General features: G+C 38.3%; 1 protein-coding gene across 1 annotated transcript; it reads right to left on the bottom strand.

Annotated features, from left to right (window-relative positions):
- Positions 1-4,482: 4,482 nt before the first annotated feature.
- On the bottom strand, positions 4,483-9,576 carry hmgb3a (high mobility group box 3a). The gene is made up of 5 exons (XM_035407660.1): positions 9,422-9,576; positions 7,116-7,320; positions 6,597-6,733; positions 6,292-6,466; positions 4,483-5,684 (listed from the first exon to the last, which is right to left on the bottom strand). The coding sequence occupies exons 2-5, from the start codon at positions 7,263-7,265 to the stop codon at positions 5,535-5,537; spliced, it is 612 nt and encodes a 203-aa protein (XP_035263551.1). The 5' UTR covers positions 7,266-7,320; positions 9,422-9,576; the 3' UTR covers positions 4,483-5,534.
- Positions 9,577-19,227: the final 9,651 nt, after the last annotated feature.

The following is a 19,227-nucleotide window of genomic DNA, read 5'->3' as shown; positions in this document are numbered from 1 at the left end:
TCATGACAAAAAGTGCGGAAGGTGATTTCCAGTTTGCTTTTACTGTATCACCAATGTGAATTACGCAGAACTACCGCATACCTCACATAACTGTATCAAACGTTTTGATTCAATTACAATGGGCTAACAAAGAAAATCCGGAAGAAAATATTCAGCAACCGAATTAATCCGTTTGAATGTTTTAGTACGTAATATGCTGTCCCAGCACGAATGCTTAGCATTTTATAAAACGAATACTAAAGCAAGAAAAGAACAGAAGAGCACACGTTATAATTCCAAGACGTTGGCAGGCTATAACCAAAACTAGGCTACTGCGCCGCATAACATACAAGTTTGATTTGAAGTTATTATGAAAATAAATCGGGTTGCGCCGGCATATTTTCAAACATGGCGGGTAATGGCGGAAAATAAATACAACACAAGTGCTGCGAGTACTCGACCAATCAGAAATGTTCAGCGCTGCAAGCTCCACCCAAAAGGTTCCTGTACTTTCGGAAAGTACTACCCCCCGAGCAGGAACGTTTTGGGGGGTAAAACAAAGCCCCCAGAACTAAATTTAGACCCTAGTTCCTGCGGTGGAAACGCACTGAGTTCCTCAAAAGGTTCCTAGTTCCGGGGTATAGTTCCTGCGGTGGAAACGCGGCTTTAGTGAACTATAACCTGATCATCCTGTTTTTGTGTCTAACTAGTGGTTTGCAGGTTGCTGCACTAGCTCTGTAGTTCTGTCTGTGAAGTGCTTCTGCAGACAGTAGGCACTGACACATCCATGTCTGCCTCCTGAAGAGTTTTTCGAATCTGTCAGCGGGGTTTTTTCTTCATTATGGTGAGAATTCTTCGGTCGCCAACAATAGAGGTCTTCCTTGGCCCACCTTGGCCTTTACATTTACTGAGCTCACCAGTGCTCTCTTTCTTCTTAATGCTGATTTTAAAGTTTTGCAATATGTTTTTTTTTTCTTATTTCTCAGCCTCATAGTGGCTTCTTTGACTTTCATTGGTACAACTCTGGTCCTCATGTTGACAAACACCAATAACAGACTCCAGAAGTAGTCAAAAGCATAGAATTAAGATTAGATGCTGAAAGCTCTCATACTGACACTAAGGAAGGAAATGAATGCAACTGATTAATCCGAACCATCTGTGAAACCATTTGTCTCAAACATTATCGTGCCCTGAAATGGCACGATAATGTTTGAGACAAATGCATCTGCAGAGGTGGAAAATCCAGGTTCAGAAAGTAAAAGTCATCTGCAGTATTTTGTTCTAATCACCTGGATTTGCTAAATAGCACAAGCCTTCAGCCAGGAGGTAGAACTAATTAGGGAAATTAGCTGGCTGAGTTTATGGGTGGAAGAAACGTTCACTTTCTGACCCCTGTACTTTCTACCTGCACCCATCTGAGAATATTACATCTCATATACCCCAGAGATTCTGAATTAAAACATACAGGAGATTAAACAGGAAAGTTTACAGGAAAATATGTCTATACATTGTTGCACAAAAACAAAGATTTTCACTGTTTGTAGAATTGTAGAACATTGTAGAAGGAGTTGTAGATCTACTTTTAAAATACAGTTTTTTGGATTGTTAATTTATAGACCGTGGTGCAGACTAATATAGCAAAAACTGGACTGATCTTAATTTTGATAGTTGAGTGATTCCTCTTCCAAACCTCATATCATTCAGTCGCTGTCCCAATTAAAGCTTCTGTGCCAATGCAGGGAAGAGCAAGTCCTCTTCGCAGCCTCCATACTGTCAAAGGGTCCCTGAGGTGCTCTGACGTCACAGCAGAGCATGTTCTTTCATGAGATCTAGCTCAGCAAAGCTATGGCAGGCACTCAGGCAGAGAGCTATTTATACACCACAGGCACACTGTTTACACACATCTGCTGAATCTATCTCGCCAGATAACCCCTGCTTGTTGTGGTACTCATGTAAGAGTGCAGTCCACGTAGTTATGTGGATGGTTTCCCTATGGCACTTTGCTGTGATTCAATGTCAGACACTCATATAAAATGTGCATTTATGATACCTTTCTCTTCTCTCAATAGTGCTTGATAGAGTTACAAAGTAGGACTATGTATTTTATATGCATTTTGGAGGATTGCTTCTATTTGAACAACTTACAGCCACATTAAACAGTTTTCTTCTGTTAGGATACATTGGCAAGCAATGCAAGCTTTAGGGATTAAACTGTATAATACTGTATGAGAAGTGTAAGAACATACTGGCCAGGTGCTTAAAGATAGGTGATTAATCTGCAGGAGAAGCCGTGGTGTGCTTTAACTAAAACCAACCATGTGCCATTAACAGAGAGCTCTAAACTATGTGGCCCAGTAGACAAGATTGACAGATCCCAGGCTATGTAAATTATTAAGAATTAGTCATTGAAAATATATGATAACTTAAGATGAATTCACACAGACAAAAGGTAAAATAACGACAAAACTACTCAGATATGAGCTCACAGAAGAACTGAGCAGTAGAAGCTTTTTGATGAACATTTTCTAGTCATTTTTAAGAAAGATATAGAATTCACGAATAAGTAAACTTGACTTCCTTTACTTATTAAGTACCACAAACAAAAGTTACTGGCTTTATGCACTTGCCTCCGAGCAACATTATGCAAATTATCCATTTTAATAAGTCATCAGCAACCTATGCAGCAGCACATTTCCTGAGTGCTCTGAAACTCACTTGAAGTCAGTATCATTTTCTAGTCACACAAGAGCACTCAAATGATTTTGACATAACCTACATTTTGCTACACAATTCAAAATTTATGAATGACAAACTTGTAACTGTGGGTAAATTTAAATACACTATTATATTGTTGACCATCAATTGTCATGGAGGGCTGAATAAAAGCACTAACCATAATATACACATGAATTGAAGTTGTACAGATTGGCAACATGGTATTGTGGTATATTTCAGGTGATACTTTTATGGGTATATTTTACAATGATAAACTTATATAATACATAATAAATACATTCAAAATGCAAATTATACATCAAACACTTGATAACACCACCACCAGCGTACAATGATGTACACACATGGATATGGGTGTTACTCACGGTTCCAAAAACATGTATTTCTGAAAAGTCTGTAGAAGCTGTGTTCTACTTTTCATGTTTCACATCACAAAATATATTACAAAGTTTACAATATTCCAATATTTATGAGTACATATTTATTTAGACATAAAAATATATATGTATCATTATTGATTAAAAATAGATTAATTTTTACTTTAATTATGCATGAAATAACTATACAACATTTATGTACTCTCGCATGTGTTTGAATGTTCACAGCACCTCACTTTTCACTCTGAACACATGGTGGTGCTATCAAACAAATAATAAACATGGACTTATGCCACAATGTTCATGCAAAATCCTTGGATGAAAATATTTTGGACAGAAACCATTTAATGACAACATATCATGCATGATCACGAATGCCAATGCTGAAATATTCTAATTTAGTACCAACATAAAATAATTCTGCCTTGAAATGCACCAATACACATGTAGAATGTTACATTTGCTGATGTTCAAAAGGATTTCCCCGTCTGGTGTAATTGTGGATTCAATTTAAAACCTCTTTAATCATGGTAGTACAGCCCAAATGCATAGCTTCCCTATATGTGGACATTGCATTATTGATTAGCTGAATCCATGTTCATAGCAAACAGCTTTTACAGATTTATGGGAGAGGGGGACTTACGGTTGTAAGGCCTGTCTTGCGGTGTGGTTACATTACTACCTCTCTGCTGTGTATGGGAGTTCTGTGAGCTACAAATATGATATTGATGTAACAGATGGGTTTCTCGGAAACCGAAAGCATGATTCCTACATGGTTCAGTAGAACAGCTGCAGGACATGTCACATTTCACATAGAAATAAACAAAATATTGAGCATATTACAAAGAAAACATTAATTTCACCCACAATAACCAGTAATACAATAATTGTATGAATAAATATACAAATAATGGGCACATAACTCATTACACCTTGCAAAGTAGAAATTGTGAGAAGTAGCTCCAAAGTATTTTTATTTTGGCAGCACCACTAACAATTTAGTCAATTATGTAGTTACCCAATATGAACCGATGGCAATGTTAATAAAGAATGTCCATTAAGATTAGTCCTTTTTGGACGCCTTCTGGACACATACAGTTGAAACTGGTCATCAACACCTTCCCAGTTAAAAAGCATTCTGTCCATTGAATTCTTCCAAGATTACAGGAGAGCTGTAATGCAAAGGTATGAACAACCATTACAACATCTTCTAAGTAGATGTATTCCTTTGATTGGAATTAAAAATAATTATACCTATGCAAGTGGTCTTGTGTAACAAAGCTCCACCCTGTATTGTCACAAAACAATTGACTTCCCTGAATGTCCATTCAAGTGTCATTATCCACAGTGGTTGGAGAGGCTGGTTCTTCTTATATAGACAGAGACCTCAAACAGTATGAAGGGTTCTTTATTTTAAATCCCATTTGTTCATATTTAGACAACTCAGGAACAACAACCCAAGACAAATGTTTTTAAGTAGCTTGAAATCTGGTTAAACAAATAGCAAGGGTTCAGAGAGAAAGAGTTAAATAAATTACACAGATATAAAAATAATATTTTAATTGCAAACAGCATTTCTAAACATTAAAAAACTGGTGCAAAGTATGGAGCTAAATTTCTCATTTAAAATAAGGAGTTCACAACAGTTGAGATGAAGAAAAAAAATGCACTTCATAAAAATAAAAAACATAATTCCACTAGCATTCTCCCTGTACCCATAATTCAACAGAACCCTAGGGTACTACATACATAAAAATGAGCTGGACATCCAAAGTAGTGGTATTGATGATTCTCAGCCATACCCAGTTATGTTGCTGAACAAGTCAGCATACGCCTCTGTGGTGAACTGAGCTGTGGATTCCATTGCTACAACACTGTTTCCAGTGGCCACACACTTACAACCGAGATATGTGCAATTTCAAAATCATGAGAATTAAAAATATAAAAACAAAGCCTAGGTCAACCATATACAGTTACACATCACCTTACATATTTCTTTTAAAAAAATTATATATGTATATATACTGCAATGCTACCACTGGTTTAAATGCTTGCGGTTACACAGCCAGTGAGGGACTGCAAAGGGCTCAGCGAGACACTGGACAGCTATTGTGAATGAGCACACATGCACATACAAATGCATGCTTACACGCACACACACTCTCACACTCACACACACACACACACACACACACACACAGATGGGGGTTTCTTTGAGTTCTCACAGTTGTAGTCTGATAACTCTGATAACTTTTCTTGGTACGCAGAGAACTTGCAGAACATTTGGGCCAGGTGCACAACACCTAGTGCAAGGCATTGGGAAGAACTAAATAAATGGCAAACCTAATACAAATGCACAACCAATGTTTCCCTTACCCTTTTGCAATCCCCCCCAACTGGAAAGAAAACACATGAACTTCACACCCACACACATACAAAATCTTATTCATCATCATCCTCCTCATCGTCCTCTTCTTCTTCATCATCTTCATCCTCGTCATCATCATCATCATCCTCTACAGTCTTCACCATAGGTTTGGGGGCCATTCCCATGCCGCCAACTTTACCCTTTGATTTGTACTCTGCCATGTCCTGCAAGACAGAGGTATTGATTACTAATGACAAAAACTGTAGCAAGGCAAGGTCCAAATACTGCTGCAGGCAAATTTTTATCAAACTACAAATATGGAGCCTCATTGAGAATCAATCTAACTGGTAGCAATAGAGTCCCAGCATTAGGTATCCGTGAAGTTTTCATAGTTGGTCTCTTAGCTCTAGGTGAGGATAAATACAAGCACAGTTGGTCCAACTTGTGCAAAAGAAACAACCGATATGAATAAAGGGTTTCTGAATAGAAACAATATGATGATGGTTATTGTAGGCTACTAGGCTTCCAGACCAATGAGAACAGATTTGTGAAGCACAATTAAATTCAAAGTTAATACACTTAAACTCATAATCTTGGAACAATTTTCTCACAATCAATTCTTGGCCAATTATATATTATAGAAAATATACATTCAAAATAAATGTCAGAATCACTGCCATCAATAAAAATCAATTTTGACAGACTGTCTGCCTTTTCCAGAGATCTAATCATAAAATGCGTTTTGTAAAAATGTGAATTTCACAAGTAAATGTTATTTTAATGATTCTTTAATATGATTTTTATAAAATAGGTGAAGTTGCCCACATTTACCTTCTTGTATTTGTCCTTGAGCTTGTTGGCCTTAATCAGGTAGGGCTGCTTATTGCCATCGGGCAAATTGTTCCATGACTCCCCCAGTTTCTTGGCAACTTCTCCAATGCCCAAGCTAGGATTCTGTGCCTTGATCTTGGGTCGGTGCTCAGAGCAGAATATGAAGAAGCCAGATCTGTTTCAAAATCAAAGATAAGTTGCAGTCAGACTAATAATTTGTCACAGCATAATTTGGTTGGATGAACTGCAGCCTTCCCAAAAATATTATTTAACCTATGCCCGAATATTAACTTTTAGTAACATACGGTGGTCTCTTTGGAGCATTTGGGTCCTTCTTTTTTCCCTTTTTGCCAGGCATGTATGTCATCATCTCCTGATCATAGCGAACCTTGTCCTGCTTTGCCATGTCTTCAAACTTGGACTTCTCCTTCACTGACATGGTCTGCAAAGTAGGTACCACAACGTTTAAGGACTAATGTCCAAAGCTGAATTTGCATTTATTATTAATAGAAGCCTTTTATTACCAATGATTACTGTGCAGCTAACCATATGTCACAAAAAAGTTAAAAAAACAATGGACTTTCTGGATGATGAGTCAAAAATATAAAACATTCCATAGAACATGTTTACTTGACAAGCTTTGAAAACACCTATATATATATTTTTTATATTAATGGAGCTGTTTGTATGTGAACATGTAAAATGAATATATCTTCAATTAGCCATGTAAAATGGCCAATATAATGGAGTTAAAATCAACCTTGGATCATCTGAAGGCCCTGGAAAAGGGTGGTCTAGAAATGGCAGTCTCATTTATGACTCACCTTCCACCTGCCTGAACACTTTTTGGAGAACTCTGCAAAGTTCACTGGAATTTCAGGGCTTTTCTTCTTGTGCTCCTCACGACACGTCTGAACAAAGTAGGCATAGGCCGACATCTTGCCCTTGGGCTTCCTGGGGTCGCCTTTGGCCATTGCAACCTCCAACAGATTTTATTTATTCTGCCTTTTTTGGGTGTTTAATGATTCACTGCTCAATGTAGAGAAATAAACAACAAAGGCCAATTAGTCTTACCATATGCTGAAAAGTAAGGCATAATTCACATTTACTCTCACAACACCTTTATTTTACGTGTTTTTTGAAGAAAAAAACGTAATGTACAGGAGTAATGAGGCAAAAAGGCAACCTTTCTTAGCTACTTCAGGGAGTTCTTTGTAAGGAAAATTAGCTCCATATGCACTCAAATACACATCTGGAATGTCACGACTACATCAAGCCTGCTTATTGCTTGCTTATGGGTACATAATTCAAGTATCTCCTTTTCCCCTTAAACATTCGCAAAAGTTGTAAAAATAGGGCAAAAATATTTGATATTTAAGTTTACCATGAATGTTCATGAAAACAAATTAATTCACCAAGTTAAATGAATTACATCTTAATTCAGGTATATAACATTTTAAATGACAATACGTATAAAATGCATTATAGTTGGATGCAATAGGTGCCACCACCATATTATCTCATCGAACCCACCCAAGATCCGTTATGATTTTATTTTCCCGCAATCATAAATCAGGTGAACCGTTACTATTTTAATATAGAAGTAGCGCAGCAATCATACTGCACGCTTCCAATGTTGCGGGCGCACAGTAGATTTTCATCGCAGTGTAGATAATGAAAGGTCATCATCAGGAATTATTCATCTTCCATTTTGTGAAATGCCATCTCATGAAAGAAACTGACCATTAATTTCTGTCATATTAAACACCTTGTTCTTACTTTTCTAAAAAAGCTATTGTTTTCCAAGTATAAAATATATACTTCGCGAAGCTTGCTTTCCCCCAGTACGAGTATGTAGTACTGGTGCTGTACAGCGCGAGGAAGGGTTGCTGTTCTTTGCAATAGCTCCCCATTCATTAAAATGGCTTCTGCAAAACGAGCGAAGGGAAGGCTTAGGTTGGGTTGGCTATGTAACAAAGCCATACACACCCCCCTCGGATTACAAAGGACGTCTCAGGGATATCTTCAATATAATAAAATAAAAAACACAACTGTCTGTTAAAGCAGATTGGATTCTTTACATTTCATAAATATTTTTTCCTATTTCGTAACATAATTTTGATAATTTAACTGTTTGCGAAAGTTGAATCTCTTACTGCCGCTTGGTGCAATGCTGTCTATAACAAAGGCTATGCGCCAGCCATTTCTAATACCAAGTCAGTCGTGTAAAAATGGACAAGTTGAAAAAAAAGACAGAGCAATAAAAAATGCAGTATAAAATTGGTAGACAATTGAGGATAATTATTTTGAGAAAGAGGCGAAAATTTATATATTTTTATTGCGTATGGAAAAGTATTTTTGTACAAGTGTGAAGGTCTGCGCTGTCTGTTAGAACCGCTCCTTGTCAATGGCTTAAATCGCCAGCCATTTTAATGCATTGGAAACGCGACCATTTAACTGGAGAAGGAAAAAAATCTTAATAGACATTTATAATATTCTAAGCCTTGATTTATTTTATTGCATAAATAAAAACTAAATCATTTGAAGGAAAACGAACATTTTCCTTCAACAATAGCAAAAAGACACTAAACATGCTATCAAATATCAGTCACCAGCCTATTAAAAGAACAGTAGCTCGTACACGGAGCATTGCCAGCCATGTTACACACAGCAGCGATGCGTGTGAAGAATACGCGCTCGCAATTACAGTTTAATAACTTCACCTTCTTTGACAGTTGAAAATGGTACAACAAATGAATTCAGTAAATGCATCGAATGACACTGACACATTTATATACTTACAATTTAAAATAAGAAAGTAATCTAAACAAATGAACGTAAACCAGTTCAAAACATTGTATTGTCATCACAATAAACAGCTATACTAACATTAAACTCCATAATTAAAATGTAAATAATTATCCATGTGGATAAACTGAACATAGAATAGGATACTGTTCATATTATTGATCAGCTAAATATGATGCATATCTGCATGCATTCTATTCAAAATGATAAAAGCAAATGTAAATGACAGCCTTTAAATAATTTTAATATATTAAAGACGATTGTCTCCTTCAATTACCTAATCGTGACAAATTAAAAACAAAACCCAGACACTTGGACCTACCTGTCTTGTTTGCCTGTATGCAGTCTTACGCTCTCGCTTCTCTCCTCTTTAAAAGCTATGTACACAGCCTCGCGCTAGCTCAATACGAGACCGGTCTGATTGGCTAGCGGCCTCACCGGTTTGAAACACCCTCCATAACTGTGGATTGGGCAGTATAATACACACAACCGCGGTATCTTAGCTCCAATTGGTGTAAGTGAAAGGTGTGTCATCTCCTCGTTTAAAAAGAAGAACCGCGTAAAAAGTTTTACCATAACATTGGCAAAAGTTTAAAGGTCTATAGAAGGACAGGCGCAGTGTATTACTTTGGTGGTATGATGCATGAAGCACAATTTGTAAGATAATTTTTCCTATGCAGCCCAGACAGTTCACTTTGCTTTGGGATCACATGTGTAATGGCATAAATGGGTAACTAAAATTGCCAACTAAAATCTAATGTATTTTTATTTGAAATTAAGTTTGTGATTTCATAAAATGACTGTCAAAAGCAACACAGCAGTAGGCTACTTTTTATTGCTAACCTGACCACAAAAATAAGGGGTATGGCCAGCAAAGCCATACTTTACAGAAAAAGAGGGGTTTCATGACAGAAGGACATTTAGCCAGAATTTCTTATTACCTTCTCAACTTTCACACTGTACAGAAGAGAAAGGAATGGTGAATGCAGATTGGAAAAGGTACATGAATTAAACAATCTACAGCATAATTATTTTAAAGAGGAAAACGTATTAGCTCACATGCTCAAAATAAATAATGTCATTACAGGTCAACATAAGATATTGAGCAGTTAGGCATTGAGAACCTGATCCCTTGGTCCTCATTAGTTACCCAGTGATCAAAAGCCAGAATGCAAATATGTGGAAATCTAGGTTGAGAGATGTTTGACAAATGGACTAGGTTAACCCCAATATAGCTGAGGATTTATCTGGATTTACATCCTAGCTGGCTAGAAAACTTTCAATCTCAACCAAATGTAGACAGGTCTTCGCCTGATCACCTAGACAGCGTTTTACCGACTTTTCACCACAAAAATAGTTCCAACTGATAATATTGACAAAGCGGCCATTGCACTCTTCCCATTATGTGAAAAGTCCCATTGTTGCCTAGCTATCCATTCATATTTTGTCTGTCAAGCATCCACCAGACACTTAGGAGCAAGCTGTTAGGCAGGAATTTGAAACTGCCTGTCATGAGAAGGCCAGGGGTCTGGGGGGTCGGTGTCCAGAACCGCACCCCAGTGGGGGTACCAGGGGAGTTAAGACCCCCAGAAACTCTAGCATTTGCATCAAATATAGAGGTAAAAGGTGGCTTTTCTGGAAACACTTTCCCTTGATTTGTGGTATATATTTATATATTTGGACTCAAATAAGCTGAAGTTGAAAAATATAATGCAAAATAACTTTGTTTTGAAAATAAATCATGCAGTTTCATTTCACAGTGACTTTTCAGTTTTCACTATTACAAATAGACTATTGTTGACTAATATGTAAAACATGTTAAAGCGTGGAAAAATATGAAATAAATATTATTTCGAAAGTGAGAGCAATTTTATTTTCCAAACTTTTTACAAAATACAGGAGTGAATCATGACTAGTATGTTTTCGGAAATTTGAGATCTGTTTATATCCATAACCTCTCTTAAACAGAGTTAAATTGACTAGTCAGCTTTTTAAATAATATCACTGTAGTAGTGACCAGCATATAATGTTAAACATAAGACAGTTTGCCATTGTTAATGGTGTAAATTGACTAGCTACTACAAAGAGTACTTAAGGAGTAGTGACTAGCATCTAAAACATAGGACAGTTTGTAATTCTTACTGGTTTAAATGGTAGTACAAAAACGCAAGTACAAAATACATAAAATTAGCAAAAGAGAGGAGATAGAAAGGGGGAAGGAGGGAGAAAGAAAGAAATTTGAGGGGGTTTGGGGGCATGGTCCCCAATGAGAGACTTTTTTCAGAAATCACACTAAAAGGGTTAATTTTGATGACTTCTGATAATAGGACATTCATTTATTAAACTATTACAAAACCAAGGATGGATGCATTTTGCCAGCCTTAAAATAAAATGTGTAAGTGATTGAAGACCTGTACACACAAAATAAACTGACAGGCCAGGAATTATAAAACCTTTTTTTTTTTTTTTTTAATTTGAATTACCCGAAAGTGTTTTCTTTTTCAATATATTATGCTTGACATAGCTACCTAGTTAAATGTTAGCCAACTTATGTCAGCTTACTTAATATAACAATAGAAATAAATAAAAATAAACATGAAATAAAGAAATCCAGCTGTCTCCATAAAGCAGTCCATGGTCTGTCTTAACCATAAGTCAGTATGTATGTTCACACAAATTAATTAGACCTAGGTTCAGTAACGTAGCATTGTAACAAATGTGAAAACATAACCCAGTGTTTCCCACAGGAAAACTGTGATGGGGATCCTGAACTGTCTAGGGGGTCTGGGGGCATGCACCTCCAGGAGAAAATGTTGTGTTATGTAATATAGAACATTAACTACCGCCCGGTATCTCTCCTCCCTTTTCTATCCAAAACACTTGAACGTGCTGCATCTAACCAACTCTCTGCTTTCTTCACTCAGTATAACCTGCTTGACCCCCACCAGTCTGGCTTCAGACCAGGCCACTCGACAGAGACTGCACTCCTCTTGGTCAATGAGTCACTCCATGCCGCACGAGCAGCCTCCCTCTCCTCTGTCCTGATTCTTCTAGACCTCTTCGCTGCATTCGACACTGTGGAGCACTCCATCCTCTTGTCCTCCCTGGCAGCAACAGGGATCTGCGGCACAGTCCTTGACTGGATTGAGTCTTACCTCTCTGACCGTTCCTTCCAGGTTGCCTGGGCGGGTAAGGTATCACCACCCTGTCCCCTCGCCACCGGAGTTCCCCAGGGTTCAGTCCTCGGTCCCCTTCTCTTCTCCTTATACACCAGATCCCTTGGCCCTGTAATCTCTGCCCATGGCTTGTCCTATCACTGTTACGCCGACGATACACATCTCTTTCTCTCCTTCTCCCCATCGGACACACAGGCCCCTACCCGCATCTCTGCTTGCCTGAGGGACATCCAGAGCTGGATGGACAATCACCACCTGAAGCTCAACCCGGGAAAGACAGAGCTAATCTTTATTCCTGCTCTAACCTCTCCCCTCCTCGATTTTTCCATTTCCCTAGGGGACACCTTAGTGACATCATCACCCTGTGCCAAGAATCTCGGAGTGGTGATGGACAACACATCGCAGCAATAAGCCAGGCATGCAGATTTTTCCTGTATAACATCCGGAGAATCCGTCCCTTTCTCACCACCTACTCAACCCAGCTCCTGGTCCAAGCAATGGTACTATCCCGCCTGGACTACTGCAACTCTCTTCTGGCTGGACTACCGGCATCTGCCATCAGACCCCTGCAACTCATTCAGAATGCTGCAGTTCGTCTGGTCTTCAACCTCCCCAGACACTCCCACGTCACTCCCCTGCTCACTACCCTCCACTGGCTGCCTGTTATAGCTCGCATCAAAGTTAAAACATTGGTCCTAGCATACCAGGCAGTCAAGGGATCAGCCCCAGCATACCTCCACAAGATATTAAAACCCTACATGCCAGCCAGACCCCTCCGTTCTGCTACCTCAGGATGCCTGGCACCTCCCCCTCTTCGCACCTGCGCTTCCCGAACACGTCTCCTGTCTGTTCTGGCCCCACGATGGTGGAATGACCTCCCCGTGGAGGTCAGAACAGCTGAGATACTGACCCACTTCAAGCGACGACTGAAGACTCACCTCTTCAGGCTGCACCTCTCCCCATCCCTCCCTACCTCCCTATAATCTCTTAAATGACTGTAAGCTTAGGGTTGTAACTAGGTAGCTGTTTCGCAGGTGACTTAGTTAATGCACCTGTCTTAACTACTGCTTGTATTTTTGCATAGACTGCGTTGTTGCTGTTCTCGTTTGTGTTAGTGTTAATTAGTTTAACCTTCAGGGTCCAAGTTGAACTATGCGGTTGTTCCCTGCACTTGGACCGGTACTTCTCTCTAGGGTTTTCGACATACTTGTTCCTGGTTATGGTTATACACTTTGTTGTACGTCGCCCTGGATAAGAGCGTCTGCCAAATGCCTGTAATGCAATGTAATGCAATTGAAAACAAAAGAAAACAGCAGAATAATCTTACACCCTCATAAGATATTGCTTCATAAAATAATGCTTAAAATGACTGTGTCAATATTTTCTCTCAAATGTATTGACGAGATCTTTGTATAGTGCATCGTAGGCGGCAAGCACCACATAACGTCATCCTCCAAAGATATTAGACAAACTCTTTTTATCCTAGGGGTTTTTAATAAAATAAAACTGAAATTGTTGCTAGTATGGCTCAAAATTCAACAAATTTATCACTGATGGATGGCTGATGGAATCACTTGAAGTCAAACCAGAAAAATGACTTCTTTGATATGCGACATCACAAGTGGAACAAAAACAGTTCTGCTATTATAGCTTTAGGTTGAAAAAACGACCAAAATAGACAGCATTGACATACTTTATTCTGAATCAAAGGACAGTAGCAATGATTCAGATGATGCTGAATTCAGATGATTCTGGTACAGTAAGTACATTACATATATTATGGGCATTATCCAGAGCGACTTACACGCTCTTATCCAGAGCGACTTTCACAACATCTTATAAAGCACTTACATTGCATCCATTTAAATAGCTGGATATACTGTGTACTGAAGAAATGTAGGATAAATTACGTATAAAGTACGATGATTGTGTTTGCCCTGGGACTCAAACCTGTGACATTTAGGTTATAAGACCAAGCTCCTTACCCATTATACTACACTGCCGCAGTAAGTCTGAAGAAAATATAACTGATCCTGATACCGCAATATAGCTGTTGAGGTTTGAGCCAAAGGTGCATGGATCAGAGTCAGATGACTCAGAGAATTCTTCGCAAGGCAAACAACTGAAGCCTGAAGCCTGTATTGGTAATACAGACCGGTCGCCTTTTCACTAATACATGTCTGGGGATCCTTTTCTCATGTTGCCTCAGTGCCTAATTATGGACAGTCATTTGAGGACCATGGCAATTCTATGATAGCATAGGCTAACTGGACACATCTATGCGAGCTAGCATAGCTACTATTAATAGCTATCTTGTTGATTCATCACAACTTCGTTGGTGCTCTAATAAAGTGTCCCACATAGGGAGGGAGTTGCTGTAATTCAGGGTTTCAGGCAAGTTTGCTAAGTGGAGGTTCTTGTATAACTTTACCTCATTACAGTCCCAATATTTGTGCAAAAAAATATTACCCTGCATAAAGACTAGTAAACAAATCTGAGTTGGAGTGGGCTACCTAGATGCAGTCACACACCATAATTTAGGGTAAATGCATCTGAAAACGTTGCTTCCTATACAGCAGTGGAGATTCTAGAAAATTGGGTGACAAGGTGAAATTTAGGGGTGGCATGATCACCATTACAAATTCATATGTTGGTATCAGTTGACATAGGTAAAATTTCAGTAATAATCAGTGTCATAAAATTATTAGACTACCACATCATTGGCAATTTTAGTGAACAGTTAAAATGACAAATATGAATGGTAATCTTTCTTAGATTATCAAATACTGCAAATTCGATGATTACATTTTACTAATATTACCAATGTTCATTTCTGAAGGCACATTTTTTTACTAAGGAATATGGTGGCTTCAATCAACACTTAAAGAACATTACAGAGACAACTATTTATTCCACACAAGTAATAATAAAAAAGAGCAAAATTGCAAGGGTGCGCCTCGGTACACGCGGATGCGCGACGCACGTGGAGAAAGAGAACAAAGGAAATGAAGATTTAAATGTAAATCTCAGCTAGCAGTTCGAGTGGAGTGTGGTTCGTCTTAAGAAAAAATGGCGACAATATTTTATAACGGAGCATTTAAAGGTCGACTAAGCGGTTCTATCCTGAGATTAAATGCCACCAATTAAATGCTACATTTACTTGCTTAGTTTGACCAGCTACGATTGTCTGGAGAATATGACTATGCACTGTGTGCAGGGGATGCTAACACGGGTAAATACGGAATGCAGGACAGCGCTTGCGCATAGCCTCCATTAAGGAGCTCTGAGCTCACTATAATTACAGATCACGTAACGAAACAGATACGTAGTTCGTTTTATTTTGGGATATTCGGATTTCCGGCTTAAATAGCTCACGAACGAAACGTCAAATAATTAAATAAAGTACATATGCCGAATGCGTACACAAAAGACAACAAGATACTACCTTAGTATTTATCAAGTCTTTGATATGTTCATTCTTTTAAACGAACTGTGATAGAATTCAGCCATTCTCAGCTTCTCGCGCTCCCGAGACATACAGTAAGGGACCGTTTAAAAAGTTCACCAAGTCCGCCACTATATTTCTTAAAAAAAACAATGATACCTTTACAAACGTGAGGTGTACCAGACATAACCCATACGGAAAATTAATATATTTCAATTTATGACGGGGATTTTAAATCTATTTAAATAATTGTGTATGAAATATATTAAATAACAAAATATATTTAAATATATTTCATATATAAGCACATACATTCATTGTTAGGTTATATTATTATACATATAATATATGTATTATTATATAAATACACAAAAGTTGTACATTTTGAATATTTAAATATATTTTCGCAATGTGGGTTATTTGAAATGTATGTAAGTATATGATGTAAAATATATGTGGAATAAATGTATTACAATAATATAAGGAAATATATGAAAAAACATCTAGTTCTCATATATTTCCATATCTATTTTTTTATATGGGAGATCCAACAATCAGTAAAAGAGAACTAAAACCTACACCACTTAATAGAGGGCCGTTTGTGGGCAATACTACAGCTTTTAGACAGGCAAAATTGAGCCTCAATTAATTTAATGTTTCTAAAGTAAAATTTCAATAGCTTTACAAACCATTTAGGGGATATATAAAGCTGACAGCACCCATTAGAAGGTCCCCTACAGGCCAATATTCAGAATTGGAAATTTGACTCCCTTTTAATTTTGGTACATTTTTATGTATGGAAAATGGAAAAAATTAAATAGCTTTGCAACAATCGGGAGGGCCCCTACTGACCATACTACAACTTTCATATTTGGAAATTTCAAGATGGATATTTATTTAGAAATATTAGCAGTAACCATAAGTAGGACAGCACTAAAACCAACACTACTTAATAGATGACCCATACTGGCCATACTACAACTTTAAAATTGTGGTATTTCAAGATGGATTCAATTTGGTGAATTTTTCTTGTCTTTTTAGGAAAAAAATGCAATAATTTTTTGCAAGTTTCACAACCATCAGTAGGACAACACTAAATCCACCACTACTTAATAGGCCACCTACTGGCAATACTACAACTTTCATATTTCCAGATTTAACCTCTGTGAAATTTGGGTCAATGTTTATTTGGAACAATATTCAATAGCTTTGCAGACATCGGTAGAAAAGCATTAAACCAACGCTATTTAATAGAGGGCCCCATACTGACCATACTACTAACTCTCAGATTTGTAAATTTAACTTCTGTTTGCCAGAGTGCTGAAATTTCCTCTGGTCTTCCAGTGCTGTCCAGGGTGCTGAATGTGGAAAGGGACAGCAATGAAACAGAATAGAAATTTTGAATTCTAAAAGTTGTAGTATGGGCAGCAGAGCTGTAGAAGACATAGATTTTTTTCCCTAAATAAAAGTTGACCAAAATTAAACAGAAGTTAAATGTCTAAATCTGAGAGTTGTAGTTTGGCCAGTAGGGGGGTCCTCTATTAAGTTGGTTTTAGTGCTTTGCTACCGATGGTTGCAAAGTTATTGAATTTTGTAAAAACAGACCGAAATTAAACAGAAGTAAAATTATGAACGTAAAAACATTTCTGATTCTTAAAGCTGTGATGTTATCAGGCCGATGCAATGGAATATGTGGTGCTGATTTTACTGCTCTCCACTGCACAGTTGAGAATTTGTTGAATTTAGAAAATTGAAAATGCCTTACAAAATTAAATCCAGCTTATTTAAACATTCATTAACCAGATGTGAAACTTCCAAACCTAAAAGCTGTAGTATGGTCTTTATATGTTCCTTTGACCGTGGAGAAAGCTTAAGAGCTATTATACACGTTGATTGGTAGCTTTTGACATTTTGCTTCTCCTCAATTTCTTGTTGGTGTACTTTTTAGATGGTCCCTAAACACACAATGTAATTTCTCCTTTCAAAACATCAGTAATTCTGTCGAAAAAGAGGTTTTAGTTGACTAACTACATTGCCAGGGTTCAGAAAGGTTCAGTGAGGTCTATATCGAAATGGTTTTGTCAAGAAAGGTGTGGAAGAACTTGACTGGCCTGCACAGAGTCCTGACCTCAACCCCATCCAACATCTTTGGGATCAGCTGGAAACCAACTGGAGCCAGGCCTAATTGCCAAATCAGTGCCTGACTTCACAAATTCTCTTCTGGCTGAACGGAAACAAATCCCTGCAGCAATGCTCCAATATCTAGTATAAAGCCTTCCCAGAAGAGTGGAGGTTGTTATAGCAGCAAAGGGTGAACCTACTCAATATTAATGTCCATAATTTTGGATGAGATGTTGGATGTCAGGTATCTACATACTTTCGGACATGTAGTGTAAGTGTGATGACTAATGGAGAAACTAGGAACACCCCCCCCCCCAAAGGAATGGGGATGGCAAGATCCTGAATATGCCATCCCATGACCATGGCACCAGATGCTACCACGGCAAGAATCTGAGCAAAGCACAGAAGTTGTAACACTTTGCAGCTAGGAAGATGAGGGTGTAAATGAACTCTGAACAGTGTTAGGTGCATACAGCTCTCCAAGAAAGACTGTGAAAGCAACATACTGAACCATGGGAAATAAGCTCTAGAATTATACACAGAAACGGGGGTAAAGATAACTGCGTCAAACAGTGAAATAACCAGAGGCAGAACTAAGAACACTACTCTCACTCCAAGAGAACATGGGCGGCCAGACACTGAGAGTGCCTAAATTCCTGAATGTTGGTATTGTTAGACATTACAATGTTATCATTCTGTTTTTTTAGATGTTGAACTAACATTAACATAAGGGATCAGAGTAACACATTTAAATGTGCCTGCGAGGTGCCAGGTAGACTGAACAAGAATTCAAGGATGTCATTAAATATACCAGCAGTGCTAGCAGGAGAAATAGAAAGTCACAGAAATAAAGGTTGGGTTCACATTGATGTGCACTGCAGATTGGAACAGTACAAGGACTAGGAAAAGTGACTTCTAAGAGGCTAGGCCTTCAATGTAAGATCATTGGGAAAGAGGCAAAACATTGAGCCCTCAGCCTGAGAGAGCAGATCCAAGAGATCCTTGTGACTACTGAACCATGGGAGATGTGGCCATGGGGGGCGGGGGGCACCAGAAGCACCCAGGCCTCCTCCAAGTGACTCATATGAGAGAGACGTGGATGTAGCATGAACACAAAGAGGGACAGTTGAGGCCACAGTATCACTGCCTAATGATGCATTGTCTCCTCCCTGGGAGAATAACTATAGGCACTATACAAAGTCCCTTGAGTGAAAAAGTTTGATGATGGAATTCCCAGAATTCCCATTCCTCAGATGGACTGAGCAACCTCTGAATGATCACAGCATTCCAGAGGCCTGTGTCTCTCTCTGGGCATCATACATAGTGAATACTCATCAGCTGCAGTACGTTTGTGTGATGTGAAGCCTAGGGGATCCGTCCAGAGGC

The sequence above is a fragment of the Anguilla anguilla genome, chromosome 3 (assembly GCF_013347855.1).
Source record: "Anguilla anguilla isolate fAngAng1 chromosome 3, fAngAng1.pri, whole genome shotgun sequence".
In the NCBI taxonomy this organism is placed as follows: Eukaryota; Metazoa; Chordata; class Actinopteri; order Anguilliformes; family Anguillidae; genus Anguilla; species Anguilla anguilla.
The sequence above is the reverse complement of the archived record's forward strand: the minus strand, read 5'-3'. Positions and strand labels throughout refer to the sequence as shown.

Excerpts from the sequence above, each read along its gene's own strand:
- hmgb3a (XM_035407660.1), bottom strand. The coding sequence starts at position 7,265 with ATGGCCAAAGGCGACCCCAGGAAGCCCAAGGGCAAGATGTCGGCCTAT. Across the intron at positions 6,467-6,596 it reads AATGCTCCAAAGAGACCACC|ATCTGGCTTCTTCATATTCT; the intron begins GTATGTTACTAA and ends ATTTTGAAACAG. Across the intron at positions 5,685-6,291 it reads TCAAGGACAAATACAAGAAG|GACATGGCAGAGTACAAATC; the intron begins GTAAATGTGGGC and ends TCTGTCTTGCAG.